This window comes from Populus euphratica, unplaced genomic scaffold (assembly GCF_000495115.2).
Source record: "Populus euphratica unplaced genomic scaffold, PopEup_1.0 scaffold19.1, whole genome shotgun sequence".
NCBI classification, from domain to species: domain Eukaryota; kingdom Viridiplantae; phylum Streptophyta; class Magnoliopsida; order Malpighiales; family Salicaceae; genus Populus; species Populus euphratica.
The window spans coordinates 349,352-368,173 of record NW_011499853.1 but is presented as its reverse complement, the minus strand read 5'-3'; the positions used below and the strand labels follow the sequence as shown (position 1 = coordinate 368,173).

The 18,822-nt window shown below is 33.2% G+C and overlaps 3 protein-coding genes across 6 annotated transcripts; all 3 read right to left on the bottom strand.

Annotated features, from left to right (window-relative positions):
- Positions 1 to 116: 116 nt before the first annotated feature.
- On the bottom strand, positions 117 to 4,835 carry LOC105122089 (initiation factor 4F subunit (DUF1350)). Of its 2 annotated transcripts, none has more exons than XM_011021000.1 (9): positions 4,298 to 4,835; positions 3,857 to 4,060; positions 3,673 to 3,730; positions 3,423 to 3,485; positions 2,595 to 2,670; positions 2,297 to 2,415; positions 1,822 to 1,911; positions 1,591 to 1,722; positions 117 to 631 (listed from the first exon to the last, which is right to left on the bottom strand). In XM_011021000.1, the coding sequence occupies exons 1-9, from the start codon at positions 4,672 to 4,674 to the stop codon at positions 488 to 490; spliced, it is 1,263 nt and encodes a 420-aa protein (XP_011019302.1). In that variant the 5' UTR covers positions 4,675 to 4,835; the 3' UTR covers positions 117 to 487. The 2 variants fall into 2 exon arrangements, with proteins under 2 accessions (XP_011019302.1, XP_011019303.1); XM_011021001.1 differs by having other exon boundaries at positions 2,297 to 2,412; positions 4,298 to 4,834.
- An 827-nt stretch (positions 4,836 to 5,662) lies between these two features.
- On the bottom strand, positions 5,663 to 7,821 carry AIP2 (RING/U-box superfamily protein). Of its 2 annotated transcripts, XM_011020998.1 has the most exons (6): positions 7,588 to 7,821; positions 7,299 to 7,377; positions 7,005 to 7,212; positions 6,647 to 6,846; positions 6,094 to 6,309; positions 5,663 to 5,992 (listed from the first exon to the last, which is right to left on the bottom strand). In XM_011020998.1, exons 1-6 carry the CDS (start codon positions 7,656 to 7,658, stop codon positions 5,843 to 5,845), a joined length of 924 nt encoding a protein of 307 aa, XP_011019300.1. In that variant the 5' UTR covers positions 7,659 to 7,821; the 3' UTR covers positions 5,663 to 5,842. The 2 variants fall into 2 exon arrangements, with proteins under 2 accessions (XP_011019300.1, XP_011019301.1); XM_011020999.1 differs by lacking the exon at positions 7,299 to 7,377 and having other exon boundaries at positions 7,509 to 7,820.
- Positions 7,822 to 10,188: 2,367 nt separating this feature from the next.
- Positions 10,189 to 14,046, bottom strand: LOC105122087 (F-box family protein). 2 transcript variants are annotated; one of them, XM_011020995.1, is made up of 2 exons: positions 12,662 to 14,046; positions 10,189 to 11,691 (listed from the first exon to the last, which is right to left on the bottom strand). In XM_011020995.1, exon 2 carries the CDS (start codon positions 11,665 to 11,667, stop codon positions 10,438 to 10,440), a length of 1,230 nt encoding a protein of 409 aa, XP_011019297.1. In that variant the 5' UTR covers positions 11,668 to 11,691; positions 12,662 to 14,046; the 3' UTR covers positions 10,189 to 10,437. The 2 variants fall into 2 exon arrangements, with proteins under 2 accessions (XP_011019297.1, XP_011019298.1); XM_011020996.1 differs by lacking the exon at positions 12,662 to 14,046 and adding an exon at positions 12,111 to 12,642.
- Between the last annotated feature and the right edge of the window lie 4,776 nt (positions 14,047 to 18,822).

Here is an 18,822-nt window from a genome sequence, read left to right as displayed (position 1 = left end):
AAGATCCAATTATTTAAAATAAAAATAAAAATAAAAATAAGGGCACATGCACTCTAGAAACATCTCTCTACATTCGAGTTTTAGTTCAATTGAAACTTCCAGGGTAGACAAAGGGCTATTGCAATTCTGAAGCAGATTTTGTATTTCTTCGAAAAGTTCTGACAAGAATATTCAAAACATCTCTAGACATCGACAGCATTATAATGGCAGGATACCATGGAAATGTTCATTAGTTATTGTTGAGAGAGAGAGAGAGAGAGACTGTACGCTTAACTATACAGAAACTTCAATCAAATACGGGGGCAAAATGCATTTGCCTTAGCCTACCAAAGATACTCTAATGCAAAAGCATGCATGTATTTACATGATGGTAAATCAGCTTTGGTGAATCTGTACTTACCACAAACCATATTTATGAACCAGGATCTTATGACATTCCTTTTTTCTAATGAAAGGATGCACCGTTCAAAAAACCTTATGCTGAACATCAAGCACTCAAATCTTCAAAACACCTGAGCCAGTCACAGATGGTTCTGGAGAGGACTTTAGTCTCATTCAATGAGAGAGTTTTAAGGCCTTGAGCAATGGCATCTACAGGAGTGTACACATAACCTGCTTGCCATTTTGGTTCCTAATTAGAGGCAGCAAATAAAATTTTGGTTAGTGATGAATTTTAATGATAAAATGGTTGATCCATCAGGAAGGAAAACCAGAAGGATACAGGATCCTCATGCAACAAAGCATGTCAATACTTCACATGCATGGTGCCAGGAATTAATAGCTACTTATATTTATATGGGTGCAATTGCAACTCTACATCCACTATTAAGGGAAATATTGTTCACAATGGTATCAAGTGTAATATCTCTCGTTTGGTATTTGCATTATGTATCCTAAAGCTTTCTGGCTTGTGGCCTTTCTTGAACACTCGTTACTGCCTTTAAGCATAAAGCAGACTCCAGAAAAATGAACCTCCGCATGAGTCCATAGTAGACAATAGTACAAGATAAGAGATCCACAATCATCACCCACCGGCATTAGAATCAATGTTGTCCAAAAGTAGATGTAATGTAAAGCAGAACTTAAAAGCACAATTGGAGTTTGGACTTGAGCGGAAAAATATCTCTTGGAAAAACTAGTAATGAGATCCTTTTATTTTTACTTGACTGGTGAGTGATGAACAAATTCGATTTTTGTTTCCAGGACAGACAGTTGTTCTCAAGGGACAATCTTTCAAAAATGCAAGCACGAGAAAGGAGTATCAGTGCTCTGGGCACTTTCAGCATGAGAGAAGGCAAAAGTGAAATAGAGGAAGTGTCTGCTAGACAGATCAGCTATTAGAGGATGCCCTATTACATTTCACTCCATGAAGGGATGCCTAACTTGCATATGGTTTTGAACTGTTAAAGAGGAAGAATTTCACAGCATTGGCCTCCAAGCCACAACATTAACCCAAAGATGTGTATTCTTGGTATAAATATACAAGAAACTTCCAACGCTATGGCAATGATTCACAGATTATGTACATGCTGGATGACGAAACACACTGTGCATATAGGCAAATTCATAACTGATGTATGCATAACATACCTGTATGCATGGGGTGATATGGCTGCCACTTAACTGGACCTTTTCTATTGTTCCACCTATGGACTCAACACGAGGTTTCAGGGTCTCTTCAAGGACATCTGTCTCATCAATCGCATCAGAGTTGAACTTCACCTAAGACAGCAGAATATATGTCTTCAATTCTATAATACACCAGAATATAAAGGCTATCCACTTGTATGAATTCTGGAACATCCAGGGCGTCATACATACCAGTAATGTGTGTTGAACATTATACGAGTTCCTGCAACAATCACGGTTTTCAGAGGGTGGTGGCTTGAACTCTGATATCCCTTCTGTGACCTAATAGAAAGGTCGTCAAATAAATGCATGTAGTTAGAATCCACAAAATTACCAGCTTCCATCTTGAGAAAATTGAATTGAATAATTACAACCGTAGAAAAATAAAGATGAATTGATCTACTAATCCACAAAAAATACAGAACTTAAGATAATCAATCCGGGTTTCCAAGTCTTCAACTCCCTAGTATAAAAAGAACAAATCTCTAAGAACCTTAAAAATAAATTCATGTGCACAGACGAGGAGATTTATCAGCACGAATGGTTCGATCAAGGCTCAGTCATTGTTTCAAATTTCAAGTAGAGAGAAACAGAACCATTCTATATGAAATTGGAACTGGATGTTAAATGTGTTCACATAGAAGCTTCTAGTAGATATGAAAGGTACCTGACCAAATACTGATGGCAACTGATCAACAAATTTGGTCAATGAAATTAGGGCTTCTTGTTCACTATCAGGTATAATTGCTCCAGCTGTATCAAGCAGAACCTTCCATGCATCTCCTACTTATGAAACATTGCAGGAAAATTTGTCAAGATAAACTGCATGGAATTCCATAAACTAAAGAAAAAGTGAAGACAATCAAAGTGAGCTAAGACAATTAAAAACCAAAAGAAAAACTTGTATTCTAAAGGTAAACTGGAAAGGAAAAGATTTTAAATTGAAGAGTCAATATGCAATTTACCTGAGGCACTCCTGGCCATCGCATACATTGGAGAAGCTTCGACAACAGGCATCATCTGGTTAACTAGTGGACCTAGCTGTAGAGCAGCATTGAAAACAGGGAGACCCGAATATTTATTAGACAGGAGAAACTTATGATGTGCAAATGCCTCATCTTGAGTGACCAACATGGAAGATTAATGCACTCATAGAACTTAGGGTTAACAACTCCACTTCCTGCCCAAATTCAAAAGGCTTCCATGGAGAGTGTCGAAGAACTTTTTATTGGTTCATATATAACTAGTGACAACATCAGTGTTATCATCAATATAAAACCCTATACTTTTAGAATCAGAAACTGCTAGGAAATCAAACTTTGTTGAGTCCCAAAAAGAAGAATGAACAAACAAAGGCTACAGTCAATCATATCATCAAAGAGAAGAGTTGCTGACTAAATGTCTTTGCAATGCTTTGGTTTGTGTCCCTAATGTCCACATAATTTTACTAAACGCATATTTGGTTTGGGAAGTCCATATGTACTACTTTCCAATCAGTGTAGGAAAGCCTTTTGAAGGTAAAAGGCGTTCCCAACATCACAAATTCATTGCATCTCTATCAAAGCAAAAGGAGCTTCAGGCAAACAAAGAAAACAATAATTAAATATACAGATGCATGCAGAAGCACCATACAGGCACATGTCCATTTGCACACTTGAGGTAACCCTGATCAAGAGACAGACATGAAACCATACAATTCCTGGCATAGAAACTCTAATCGTTTGATTTGCATAACAGTAAAACTAATGAAACAAAACAAGAGGCACGGAGTATTATGAAATGGACAAATTTACCTGCTCAAAATATGGCACCGCCTCTGTAGCAGGCCTGTTGTTGAATGAGATTATGGCATTAGCCTTAGACAAAAGACGACATTCTTCGTCACACTCTATAAAACATTCAAGTTATTTGAAAACTAAAACAAAATCTTATAATCTGCGTTCTGCTTCCACCACTGAAAACCACAGAACTTCCATTTTTCTTCCTGACCATTAGACAAGCAAAACCTTGAAGGTCCAGTAGAATAGAAAAGGGAAACCAAACCTTTGGTATCTTCTCACAGAAATAACTTCCTGTTAGAACTTGGAGAAGTGCCCCATTGCTTCAACATCCATGTAAGACAACAAAACATGTGTGAATTCATTTCTGGGTTGCTAATTAAATTCCAAAAAAATGCTCTTAGAAGGTAACACATTTGCTACTTAAAAGTTGAAGGCAGGTAACACACCTGTGACCAACAGAAAAAAGTGGAAGGCCAACAAGCTCCGAAGCAGTTAAACTATCATGGGGCAATCCAGATTGCAGTAATAAATCCAAGCAAGCATTGAACCTCTCATAGACTTGATTAGCAGCTTTAGAATGATCGAATGTCACGTTGTAAGGCACTAAAATAACAACATAACCATCCTTTGCCAATAGCTCAATCAAATAACTGCAAAATTAAGGAGACAACAACAACAACAACAACAAATCATCTTTGCCAATAGCTCAATCAAATAACTGCAAAATTAAGGAGACAACAACAACAACAACAACAAATCATCTTTGCCAATAGCTCAATCAAATAACTGCAAATTTAAGGAAACAACAACAACAACAAATCATAACATCAAAATCCAAAACAAAAACTAATAAAAGATTGTTCATTGAAAGGATAAGGATCGATTACCTGTAAGTGACTTCAGGGACAGCTCCAATGAAGGCACCACCAAGGAATTTGATGATGGCACGTGGCTTTCTACCTTTAGGTGGAGGTATGACTAAACATGACTCCATCTGCGTGTATTTCTGTCGCTGCTTGTAGTTGGTATTAGTAATAACAGTATTACCATCTCCATATCTAAAGTTGCCGCTGCTTCTACCAACATACCCATTTGAAACCATTCTTGATAAAGAAGAAGATCCCGAAGTTTTAGATCTTCCCGTAGGAACCCATGGATAATAAGGTGGGTTGAGCTTGGTTTTTGATGGGCACCTATGATTATTATTATAATCGGCTGTGAGATTGTATGGAGAAGTGTAGTAAAGTGAAGTGGCCAGTTCCATAACGGTATGTTCTAGGGTGACAATAGTGTTGCTTCTACTCCAAATCTTTTTTCTTGTAATAATAAGCAAACCTGTGCAAATCAATGAATCTAGAAGTAGTGGCAGTAGCGAAAAAGACTATTGTGGCAGAGCATTTTGGGGACAGAAAACGAAAGTTAACATATGATGATGATTCTACCACGATTCTGGCTTGCAATTGCTTGTTCAATTTGGGCCTGGTGCGGCCCATACTTATGTTTTCCCAAAATGGGCCACTGGAGTCCTGAGTTTGATCCTAGATTTTGCTAGATTTCTTATGATAGTAATAGTGTTTGTTTGCTAGTTATTACGCTGGAAAAGAAATGGAAGGAAGCATCTTGTTCATCGGACAACAGAAATGCTGATTCGATTCATTTTTAGATCACCATGAATGACCAACGCATAGGAAAACTTGTTTACATGATTGATCTAGTTGCTCATCATAAGGATAGTGCAGTTCTTGATATTGAGATATATGTCCAGCTTGCTTGTAGACAGGTTTGAGAAAGTGAATTGGGGAAGGTTTCTTGACAGAAATGGGAACACAACAGTTGGGTGGGAAAGGCCATCTCTCTCCCTTGGAAGCTCGTCGCAATACCAAAAGAGCAAAAAGAATAGATGCTTGAGCGTTCATCTCATAGAGGGAAAAAAATATACATTATTTACAACCAGAGCCTGACAACTCGGCCCGCATATAAATGCAGGAGATATTAATGAGCTAACTCACGTCAAAACGAAATAGCAGCACAGCCTCTGAGCTCCGACGTAATGGCAAACTTAGAAACATCGAAAAAACATGGGATACCTCTGTCGATTAGTGTCTCTATAACACATGGATATACACCTAACTTTGCCTTCTGTAGGCAGCTCAGAAGTGAAATGCGTGATATAGATTTCATCAGGTGTGCAAATTGAACAGTTCACAATAACATGCAATCAGTCGATGTTCGTAAAGCAATGCAAGTAGGTCGAGTGAATTAAACAAACAGAGGCTTCATTATCAACTATAATTCTTTAGTGCCAAAGATGTGTGTGAATCATACAACCAGCTCGAAACGGTGTTAAGCACCAAATCAAGGTAAAAGACACTTAATTTTGAACACCCAAAAAAGTCACTTCCAAAAATACAGTGATGGCATAAGACTCCCATCTAAATGTACATGAATTCACCACCACGCACAGCATTTTCAGCACCTTTCCTCTCTTCTGCAGCCTCCTTCTCCCGCTCTTTCCAGCTCTCATATGCATGATCATCAGTTTGCAGCTCATGTCGGCAAATTGGACAAGAATTGTGTTCATCCTGTCACAAAAATTGAATAGCATTAAGAATGGACAGTTTTATCACATCAACTCTAACATAATCATAGAATTTGACATTTTAGCATGCTAATGGGATTTTACCAGCCATGGCTTAAGACAAGGAGGGTGGAATCTGTGCTTGCATGGCAACTCTTGCATTTTGTCATTGACAACCAAATTCTCTTTGCAAATTGCACATTCTGCATCCTTCCCTAGTTCAGCCAAGATCTCCTCCGTGATAGTAATTACTGGAAGCTTTGCAACAACCTCTTTACTGGCAGGAGGCACTCTCGGGGCTGTGGAACCCATTTCCATAATCTAAAAGACAGATATCAAAACAAGATCAACATTAACTCCTCCCAGTAACCAAGCATGATTAGGTAAGATATCAAAGCAGGGTGTAAATCAATTCCTTGAATCAACATTTCTTCTAGGAGCTTCCCTTGTCACTTTTTGAGATTGCAGAGTTCACATTTGTGTAATTTGATAGAAAAACAAAGAAAACAAACTGACTGACTAGGCTTTCAAATTGGAGAATTGGATAAACCAAATTCACAGCACAGAACAACTAAATTCATCACAGAAATGTGCTTCCTTTAGCTACAAAACCAACGCCATGCCAATTAATTTATAGAAATCAACACGAGATCTTTACCTCTGGTATCATATCATCAAGATTGCTCATTAACTCTCCAAGTAGATTGGAAGCGGTCTCTATAGTATTGTTATCCACAGGACGCCCAGAAGATTCAAATTCCTGAAGTGTGGCCATAGAATTCAAGATGTTCGTCTGCACTAGCCACTGGGGCCGTGGTGGTTCAGGATCCACGGTAAGATGCCCCTCGAACAGATACCCTAAAAAATCAACAACCCAATAAATAGCAAGGTCCAATATAAATATATCACGAAGAATATTATAATTTCACTTCAATCAATTTGCGAAATTATTTAGAGTAATTGATTAAAAACATCCAATCGATCAAAAAGATGTATGTTAGGATAGAAGGCTAAACCGCTATTTTGGGAAACATCAGGGGGGTTTTCGATTTGATCCAAGTGTTCTTTAGCTTGAGCAATGCAATTTTTCAAATGCTCCTTCTCGGTGGAATCAGAGGTCAAGAGTAGAGCTTCTTGAAACAATCCTAACCCAGCAAGCCAGAAACCAGGAGCTATGTATCTAGTCTTTAGCACGGTTGCAACTCTACAAACAACAGAATAAAACTGCCGCCGCCGCCGCCGCCACATGAAAAATTAGATTTCGCAATCAATAAATAAATAAAAGGAGAGAGGGAAAAAGAGAGACTGACTGTTTTACGGAGAGAAGGAGAAGCTGAGGGGTAGTGGAGACGGAGGAGGGATTTAAGTGAAGAGAGTGCGTCTTCGAATTTCTGTTTCTTGCACGGTAACACCTCCACAAACAAAAGAAAAAAACTGCCGCCGCCGCCGCCGCCACATGAAAAATTAGATTTCGCAATCAATAAATAAATAAAAGGAGAGAGGGAAAAAGAGAGACTGACTGTTTTACGGAGAGAAGGAGAAGCTGAGGGGTAGTGGAGACGGAGGAGGGATTTAAGTGAAGAGAGTGCGTCTTCGAATTTCTGTTTCTTGCCCAGCTGTTTCTGCAATTCTTCTAATTCTTTTTGCAAAAATTGTTCATCGGACCCCATGATCTCTTTGCTTTGCTTTTCCTACAATTCCCTGGTTTCTGAAATTGTTCTGTGTTTATTAATGTTGGCGTTTTATTTCATTTCATTTTTCTTGTCCAGGACGAAAGGCAACCAGATCTGGATTGGATGACAAGCCATACCTTGTTCGTGCTCCCTGCTGCGTCAATCATGATTTTAGACGACTGTCGTTTAAGGCCATGTGACACGTCATTTGGCCGAACACAAACGACGCCTTCTTATTTTAATTTGCCTACAAGACAACCACCTCACCCTTTCGGTTTGCAAGCCGGGTAAAAAAATATTTAACAAAAAAAAAAAAACATGAGATATTTCTTCAACTGATAATTTAAATAGTATGATTAAAAAAATATAAAATTAATAATAAATAAATTAGCAAAAAACACAAGATAACAACAAAAAAAAAACCAATATAATTCTATTATGATCATATAATAACTTAACGAGGAGCAAAACTGAAAAAAAATATATAAAACAATAACAAAATCTCAATTAAACTAGGTTATCTCACAAACTTCATAATTATAGATACAAGATTAAAATAATTTTATAAAAAAAATATTTAAATAAAAATTATTAATAATTAAATGAGAATATAATAATTTTATGTAAAACAAAAAAAAATCTAAAGCTCATTCTCTTGCTAGAAAACATGTTAAAGGAAGAAAATTAAGAAAAATGTAAAACAATGTAAAAGAAAACCTCGATCCAAGCCCACCCAGGTCAAAATCTCTTAACCGGTTGTGATACCAAGATGACCATATTCAAAAATAAATTAAAAAAATATAAATTTTAATTGTTGAATAAATCAATGTTAAAAGACATAAACAAAAAAAATTAATTTAATTTAAACAGCAATTGAAAAAATAGCAGTTAACCCATGAACATGTAATCATGGTCATAGAATTAAGATAATCCAATAGAAAGAAAAAATGCAAATATCAATTGGTCATAGAATTAAGATAATCCAATAGAAAAAAAAAATACAAATATCAATTTACAATAAATCAAATATTAAATGATGAAATTAAAATAAATTAATTTAAAAAAAAATCAATTCGCATGAACTTTTCAAACCTGTAATTATAATCATGAATTTGAGATTAATTTAATGGAAAAAATCCGAGTCAATTAGGATTAACCCACAAACCCTATAATCATAAACATAAAATCAGAATAACTTAATAGAATAGGAAATAAAAAAAAATATAAAAGGACCAGTTTCAAATAAATTAAATATTTAAGGATAAAATTAAGATAAATTATTTAAAAAAATAATCTGAAAAATAAAAGTTGACTTATATTAACCTTTCAAATCGATGATTCTAGTCATGAACTAGAGACCGATCTTGTAGAAGGCAAACTATAAAAAATAATAAAGCAAGACTCTAAAAAAAGATAAAAAATATTAGCTTTAAAAAAAAAACATCAAGCCAATCTAGGGCAAACCTCGTTAAATTCTTGACTCGGATTCAATTAAGAAGTTTAATTTCTAATTAATTTAATTATAAAGAATAAAATTGTTTAAAAAAATCAATTTTAAAAACTTGTCAAAGAAAAAATAGCAATAAAAAAAATATGAATCAAGTTTGATAAAAAAAAAACCACGAGAGGGATGAAATTGTAAAATAAAATCTAAAAAATAATCTAAAACAAAATAAATAGAATTAAAAAATAAAAATCGAATTTGAAAGATTAAAAAATGAAAGGGGATGAAATTTTAAAAAAGATATAATTTTATAGTTTATTGAAAAAAATAGTAATCAAAACAATAATGATTAAATTTAAAATATTTAAAAACAAAAAAAAGATGAAATTGAAATTTTTTTTGTAATTGTATAGCTTCTTCACAATAAAATAAAAATAGTACTGAAAAATATAGAATCAAAATGTAAATAAAAATGAAATTGAAGGAGATTGTCTAAAATTTTGAAGGGATTAACAATAAATTTAATTAAAAATAAATAAAAGAAAAAAAAGAAAAGATGATTGTTAGCATCAAACTAGTTTCCAAACATTTCCCTGAAAAGTAATGTTTGATAACTATTCGACCCTATATACATTGCTTGAAAAGTGTGAGAGTTGTCCACGTCTACATGCCATATATTTTTAAAAAATAATATTTAATATATATGAATTATAAAAATAATAATCTTAAAATATATAATAAAATCAAAGTAAAATAACAAAAAATACTCATGATTCAAAAAATCCAAAACTTCTAAGTGGTGTTATATTTTTTTATGCTAAAATTAAATTAGTAACCTTTATATGCAAAAATAATAATAATAATAATAACAATAATCATGTAAACATCCTTGTATCATGATGAAAAAACAATAACAATAGTACCCTAATAACTACAGATAACTAGTTAAAAGTATTTTTTGATGAGAGGAAAAGGAGTTTTCACTATTCCAGTGAATCCTAAAGTATCTCCGGGGCTACAGGAACTTCTCCTTCACCCCTGTTTCAATTTAATTTAATTAGTTTCGAGGAGCTGAATTGAAAACATGTTAAAGGGAAAGTTTATTCATTGGTAAATCAGAAAGACAGAACAAAGGGAGGGAGGAACATATTAGTCCCACTCCTTGTTATCACTGAGTAAAGCTACAGTGGCAAAGTTTTGTCAAAATAATTTAGACAACAAGTACAACAGAGAAAAGAAACAAACATGATGAAGAGTTAACTAATAACAATGATGATGATGGCAGGTGTCAATCCCTAACACATTTCTCCTACAAGGTCAATAATTTTGTTCTTAGACAGAAGCTTCAATCCTTGGCTCAAAAGAGAAGGCAGACATGAACTCTACAGCTTCACCATTCTTAAAACATTTTGGTAACTCAATCCACTCATTGGTTCTCAAATCACACACAACATAACGGAAAAACTCGGCAGAGTTTAAGCAGATAAATATCTGGTCACCAGCTCCAACACAGTTTATATCCACCTTCTTGCCGTAAAACTCGTGTGACATTGCTGGAGGCATTGCTACAATCTGATTCCAAGACCGAATGCTCTCATCAAACCTCCAGATTCTGAGGTTTGCGCTCTCAAAAAATTCTGATAACACAACAACTAGCATCTCTCCTTTACACTCCACCACGTCGATGGAGTATTCACAGAAGACAGGCAATAGCCTTGGATACTCAGAGAAGCACTTGCTGGTCAGATTGCAAGATACAATCGTACCAGAGGAGCTGAGGAAATAAACAATCTCCTCCCCGTCTTTAACAGTTATAACTGATGAGTATTGCTTAGATGGGCTCCTCTGCATGTCAGTTGCCACGACGTTTCCAGCCTTACTAAGGAAATACACAGCATTGTCGTCGTTCGAATCAAATTCCTGAGACTCGTCAACCTTTCTTCTCAACAAGATCTCTTCTCCCCAGCAACCAGTGCTTGAATTATAGACTTTGCATGAAAGTTTTGGTAGCTCACCAGAGACCAATACAAGTTTATAGGACTGATTATTCTGTGCATTCATTGCTACAGCAAGAAGAGAGTGATTTTCTTGGGCTGCATGCACTGGAGGGAGCTCACGACAGGATCCTGTCACAGGATTGCATACGATGAAATTGCACGCTCCCATGTGGAAGCAGACTAAGCCACCAGATGCTGCAACAGGAATGGAATCACAGTTAGAGCTTTGCTTGAGCAGCGGAGGATAGTTGAGTTTTTTCCAACTTCTATCAGCAGAGTCAAAGATGGTTGACTGGTTAAGATGGGGATCCACCATGAGAAACCATGGTTCTCGAGAAGGAATCTCAGAGCAGGCAAGCTTGAAACTTGCAGAATCTGAAACTGATTTCCATCTCTTGCACACTGAAGCAGCACGAAAAAATGCAGAGGTTGGTAGCCAGGAAAGAACCCTTTCAAGAAGGTCTTCATTGAGCTCATCCATAGACAAGCTGAGCATCCCTTGATCTTGTGCTTCCAGCTTTCTCTTCCGACCTGCTCTCGAAGCCCAGTTATCATTGTGCTCCATAGATTGAAACTTTGCAAGTAATAACTGTCAGAATAAAAGGAGACAAAGGAAATATTAGTAAAATGCAACTTATTATGGAGTATATATGCTTGACATACCAGAGAATAAAAAAGAAGAATTTAATATCCACTCATGAAGGAATACGATAACTGGGCTAGAGATTTAAAATACACAACTAAGGAAAAGCAAAATAAATTCCCTTAAATACACCTATTATCTTCCTTCATGCAAGTGACCAACATCCAGGACATGAAATGAGGATTTCGTTATCCTGTCTTCACTAGAAACAATCTGGAAATAAACTTTGAACACTTACAACAAGTTGAAGATACTAGGCCTACAAAGAACCAAAAATGATAAAAACCCACGGGAATTTCACCTTTTACTAAATCTTCACTCGTCAAGAAAAATGAATAAAGTGAGGAAAAGAAGAGAGATTTTAGATGTGAAAACAGCAGAAGAGGTAGATTCTTCAAAGATAGAAGTACAACCGGAGAATTGACAAGAGCATGCTACAGGCTGGGTAGTAGTAAACAAAATGAAAAAGAAAAGAACTGAAAGGGGATCAAGAAATGAACTTTTTGTTTGGAGAGAAGCCACTAGGAAATCGGCATCAACAACAAAAAGAAAAAGAGAAAGCAAAAAAAAACAAAAAAGAAAGACCTAATAAACTATCTTATTCGACAAATCAGGGCATCCTGCATTAGATTCTTATTCTTGTATGGATTCTCATACAAAGAAACCAAGCATCAAGCAAATAAACTATCTTATTCGACCAGAAAAAAAGCCCCGTCAAATCTATCTCCAATATGAGCTCAAATTCATATTATTTTCATCCAAATTTAGTCACATAGAAACCATCCAAACAAGGAAGAAGAAGAGCAAATGATATAAACTAAGAAGAGAAATACAGGCACACATACAAGTAGAATGAACAAGATCATGAAGCAAAAGGGGGAGATCGCGAGAGAGAGGAGGAAACTAGAAAATGTACCTTCTTGATGTTGCTACCCGATTGGAGGAAGCCCTTGTCTTTGGGATTATAGATAAAGAGGGATACAAGCAAAGCAGCAGAGGTGTATGTATGTTGTATACTAGTGCTTTGGTGGGTCTTTATTACTTGTGTGGAATTTAAAGAAGTGGAGACAATGACAATCAAACAAACAAAAAGGGCAAAAAAGCAAGGCCAAGTAGAGGAGAGGAGTGGAGGAAGGCTAGTGGGAAGCTTCCTCCCTTGGGTAACAGAGAGCAGCGGTAGCTTGTTTACTTTTTGTTGGTTTATGAGCGTTGACACTATAGAGAGAAAACTAAAGTGGAGAAGGCAAAGTACCAAAGCCCACACGAGCCAGTTGACTCTTTTACCAAATCTAAACACGAGTTACATAGGATACGCACTTTGGGCCATCCCATTCCTTCTCCTATCTATTGCTAGATCCAAACAAAGTCTAAGCTCTTAACTAGCAGCTGGTTGGTGTCTGCACAGGCGAGGCGGATGGAGTTCCTAAAGTCTTGGCCGAGTTAACAAGGAAAAAAGATTCGATATTTAGCTTCCGATTAGCCTCGTTTTCGGAGAAATTCTTGGTTTTATTTCTGATTTTTTTAATGCATGTCGAGTGTGGGATTGAAAAGCACAACATTTTCACATGAATGTAAATGGTTAATCTATCTTTCCATTAATTTTCTGGAAAAAGAAAACATGTGAGGCGGGGCACTTTAATCATAAAAAGAAAGCGAACACACACGTACCGCTGGTTGAGTAAAAGAAAAGCAAGGAACGAGAGAGAGAGAGGGGGGGGGACTACACAAATCTACATGTCAAAGGGGGTGGTAGTGTTGTGTTTATTCTCTTGTGAGTAGGGTTTTGCTGCGGCTGCGGCTGTGGCCGTGGCTGACCTTCGTGTAGGCAATAAAGAGAGAGAAAAAAATAAAATCAGGGACTGTATTAGACTACCATTTCTCTCTTTTCTTCTCTTCTCTCTGTTTCTTTTGCCTGCTCCTCTCCTCGTTGAGGAATCTCTCTCTCTGTTTTTTGGGTTTCGCGCGTGTGCGGACAATATATACTAAAGTCAATGCCCAGAATTGATTCCTTAGCCAAACATTTCAAACAATACTACATTAAACAGAAAACAAAACGAAAGGCAAAACAAAAAAGCCGTTAATCACGATTCTCTTTTCGTGTTCCTTCATTCTACTGTTGCACAGATCTCGATGTCTTAGGCCCATAGCCTGCATGCCTGCCTAACATTGTTTCACTCCCCGCTATTCACGGTCAGCCCATTTTATTTAGGGCTCACTCAAATCGGCCGCAAAGGCTCGTTTGGCTTCAAAATGGACCGGAGAGTGGAGACTGATGTCCTTTTCTTTTCTTTCTCTCTCCCTCTCCGTCTCTGGAACCGCTAACTCTCCCTCTCTGGAACCGCTAAATAAAGGGTTTGTTAAATAAAGGGTTTGTTCGTATACGTTTGAGGGTTTGTGTTTTCTAAAAAACACACTAATTAGCTGTTTAGTTTTGGATTATTTAAAAATAAAAAGCATACGTCCCATTATTTATTTGCGGCTGAAACTTGATTTCTAGGAAACAAGAAATTCATACTTTTAAAAGTTATTAATTGTAATGTTCACTAAATAGTACAATTATATGAATGTTTTTTTAATATATTAGTTTTTTTAATATATTAGTTTTTCTAAAAAAATTAGTTTAAATTAAATTAAATTTATTTGAAAAAAATTAAATTAAATTAAATTAAATTTATTTAAAGTTTGGTTATTGACGCGGCCACTTTTGGATATGGCAATAAATATTAAGAGGTTGGGTTTTATATTGTTTATATCCAAACCAAAATAATTATATGAATCTAACTCAAATCCAAAGGGATATCTATGTGTTATTCATTATTCAAACTCGATTTGAACATCATGTTATAATTTAAAACTATTTATCATATAATTAGTTTATTATACATGTATTTTTTAAAAACTTTTAAGTTATTTATTTATTTCAAGAAGGGTTTGGGTCGTGTAAACTAATATAATTAACTGATTTTTTACTTTAGGATTTTACTTGAAATCCAATCAAGTCAAAAACAAAAATCCATCTATTTGAATCAATATCCATAACATCTAATAAAATTTCATCCTTACGGTTTCTCCTCTGTTAAACAATATTATTGATATTTTTATTAAAAATAACTAAAATATATTTTTTATTTTTACTAATTAATTAGATTATTAATTTATTAAAGATCCATTCATTAAGGTTAAGGTTAGTTAAATCAAAACTCATTATTAATCAAACACAACATATACCAAAAGAGAAAAGAATCTTAACTCTAAATTTTTAAGTCTTAAAAGATGAATATCTTGTAAATCCTAATAATTATGAGATGAGATTGTTATTTTTATATAGTATTGATTTTAAATTTGATAATGTTTTATTATTATTCTAATTCTATCAATTAAAACGATAATGAGTACTAATATTAGTAAATATATAAACCTTTCTTTGTTAAATAAAATATGAATCTAATGTTTGTTTAATTGTTGTTATTGAAATCATTTATCTTAAACTGTAACATATTAAAAATAAACAAGTTTTATTTTTTAATAATCATTACATTATTTTCTTGTTTATTTGACTGTTTTTGCATACTGAAACACATTTATGGATTGCTATAGCATGTCTAATTTGTCTATATTTTTTATATTATTGTTTAGTTATTCATTTTAGATTGCATACTTTTTTCTCTGAATTTCATTTTTCAACTTCTTGTTCACATAATTTAAAATCAAGAGGTAATTTCTTTATGTTCTTGTGTTTTGTCATATTTGTAACATTGAAAAATACCCTAACTTTGAATTTATTCTGAATTTCACATGATACATTTAGTTTTATCAGTTAAAAAAATAAAAACAATAGGGATTGGGTTTAATATATAAACAAAAATCCAATCCTTTTTTTTTCCTTTTTGATATTTATGAAGCTAAAAAAACACACTTTGATCTTTGACTTTTTTAACTTTATTATTTGTAATTGATCTGCTTTGAGGGTCAAACTTTTTAGTTATAAACTTTATTTGTTGTATGTTTCAATATCTGAAATTTAAAAGGAAAAGGCAAGTTCGTAGAAAATAAGAGAGTAGAGTGTAAACACCAAGATAAATTAAAAATAATATTATAATATAAACTATAGTGTAATGAAATGAAATAAGAAAAAAGAGTTAAAGGATACAAAAGAAGAAAAGTTATCGGCAAGAATGTTTATTTTTTTCAAAATAAAAAATAGTCTAGCCATTTTTCAAAAAAGTTAGACCAACTTCATAAAACAAATAGATCATTTTTTAAAACAGTCAGATTATTTTGGTTATTGTCCTTGTTATAACCCGATGGTATACAATTAGATAGAAAATAACATTTTCAATTATTCTTCCTTTCTTTTACCTTAAAGGGTTAGAAAGTAAGGTTTAAGGATGGAAAAAAAAAAGGTTTAAAATAAGAAAAATGCATCCACACTAAAAATTAAAAAAGATCAAAGAGAGGAAAAAATTGAGCTAGAAAGAGCGAAGAAATAAGAGGAAAAAAAGAGAAGTCTTGAAAAATTTTAGTTGGTTGATTTTTGAAATACATCTTGTAACTATGTAAGATATTTGAAACCTTTTTATATCATTCAGAAAGATTGATCAAAATTGAATTAGGATTTTTGAAATAAAATTTAGAGGGGGGAGTCAACTTTATAGAAATGAAGTTTCTATAATCCTTAAATGATGTAATAAGAGTGAAATCATGTTAAAATAACAAATAATTTTTTATAGGTAGAAAAACCCTAGGGGCTGACCATAATAAGAATAGAGGAGGAAGTGTCACATTTATTATATCGTCCATTAATTGTGTTATAAATGTGTGTATGATCACATAAACAATGATTTTTTTATTGAATTCAATTAATGAAATGATGAGATATTGAATAATTAAATGGTTAGGTCTTAAAGCCTGAAATTGCAAAATCTTAGAGAAATTATAAACTATATAGAATTGTGTGAAATTAATAAGAGTTGACGGAATCATGAATGTTTTTGTAATTAAGTTGATTTTCTTTTAAAGCTAATGATTTCAACGTGTAGATGAAAAACCTTAATAGAACTATAATGATTGTTACAGTGAAAAATTAGAATATTATTATGTAATAGTAATTGATTTAAAAACCTCTTGATACAAAAGAAGCTATTAGGGTGATCCAGCGAGCTAGTAAAGCCACTCAAAGTTAGACAACAGGTAATTATTTTGTATCTTGTGGTGATTTTCTTTATAAATTCCCTATAAATTTTACTAATTAATTAATATATAAAAATATGGATAGTGATAATAATATGTTTACCGAGAGGATTGATTTGATATTCGTTAAAGAATACCAGATTGTTAGCTTTCATATAAAAATATTGGATTGACTAACAATCAAAATGACTTTGCCAAATTGATTGATGTTTGTGAAGGAATATTAGATTATTGACTTTCATATGAGAATTCCAGATTAATTGGCAACCAAGATGAGTTTGCCGGATTAATTGGTATTCATGATGAAATATTGGATTATTAGCCTTTATATAAAAATATTGAATTGATTGATAATTAAAATGAGTTGACCATGTTGATTGATATCTAAAAAGAAATACTAGATTATTGGGTTCAACATGAAAATGTTGAAATGATTAATCACTTTATAAATACTGTGAGATTTGTTTCGAGCTAAGTAACTTTATGAAGAAAAAAACTTAGAATGATTATATATAATGGTTTTAAATATTGTTTACATGAAAAGTATAGATATTTTTTTAAGGTTTTAAACAAAATATTTATCTCAAGACTTAAAAATATTATTAATTTTTTTATAGGTGCCTCACAAACTTACCAGGAATGATTAATAGTTTATTACTTTCATGTATATATAGTCAAATATAAACTATCATATTATAATATAAAGTTTATGGATTATAATTTCAAGCATTTTATTTTATTATGTAACAAAGATATTATTAGATTAAATTAGCAATTTTCAATAAGTAATTATGGAGATGTAAATGCGTGTGTTATTTGAATTTTGGTATAGTTTAAGTCGTACATGTTTGTTATACATGTCATTGTATTTAGTATAGTAACCATATAATCAATATACCACTTGAATACACACATATATTCAAGTGTTACATGTTAAATTCATTGTAAATGAGTTGATGTTAAATTTTTGTTGTGTATGTGAAATTATTAATGTTATAAACGTTATTAATTATTAAGAATAGGTTATGAAATGTTGAACATAATAATTATGGGTTCTAAAATAATAAGTGGGATTATGAGTTTGGTATGGTTTATGGATAAGAAGTGTGATTGATTTTTATATAAATTGATGTTGATGCATATGATATTCAAAATACAAAGAAATCTTTACTAAAATTTAAATAAAAAAAATCATCAAATTATAAGAGTTATATGTAATACTCAAAATCAAGAAATAATTAAAATTTAAAAATTAAAAATTAAGTTTAACTTGTTGATAGATGGAGTTATTAAACAAGACCATTTGAAAAATAAATTTAGTAATTTTTTAAATAATTTTCAATCATATCATTAATATCATGTATCGAATTATAGAGATGTTATAAAGAAAGAAGGTGATAAATTAATAATATTACATCAACAAAAAATCAATTTTAAGGATGACAAGATTCTCAAGAGTCAAAAAATATTTTCTTAAAAATAAAATCTAAAAATTTTCATTGAATGATATTTCTATTAATAAACAAATATCATAAAACAAGCAGGTATGTTTGTAGTTTCATTAAGTAATTTAAAATGAGACAAGCTAGGGGTTAAAAAAGTCAAATCAACTACGCTTGAGGCCATACTTTAAAATCGTCAAATTTGACTTTTGCTAAAGTCGAGTTCGAGCAAAATCAAAGCTAAGCTCGGCTCATCTGGAGTCCAGCCTACCACTACCTATAACTAGAAGAAGAAGGATGATCAAGGTATTATTTACGTACTGCTTGAGCTGGGCTTGTATGGGCTGGTCTATAATGGGCTCAGTCTATGTGGGCCTAAAATGGACTGGACTGGTCTGCTGTTGTACATTCCAGAACCAATCCAATCCCATGCGAAGAATTGTGA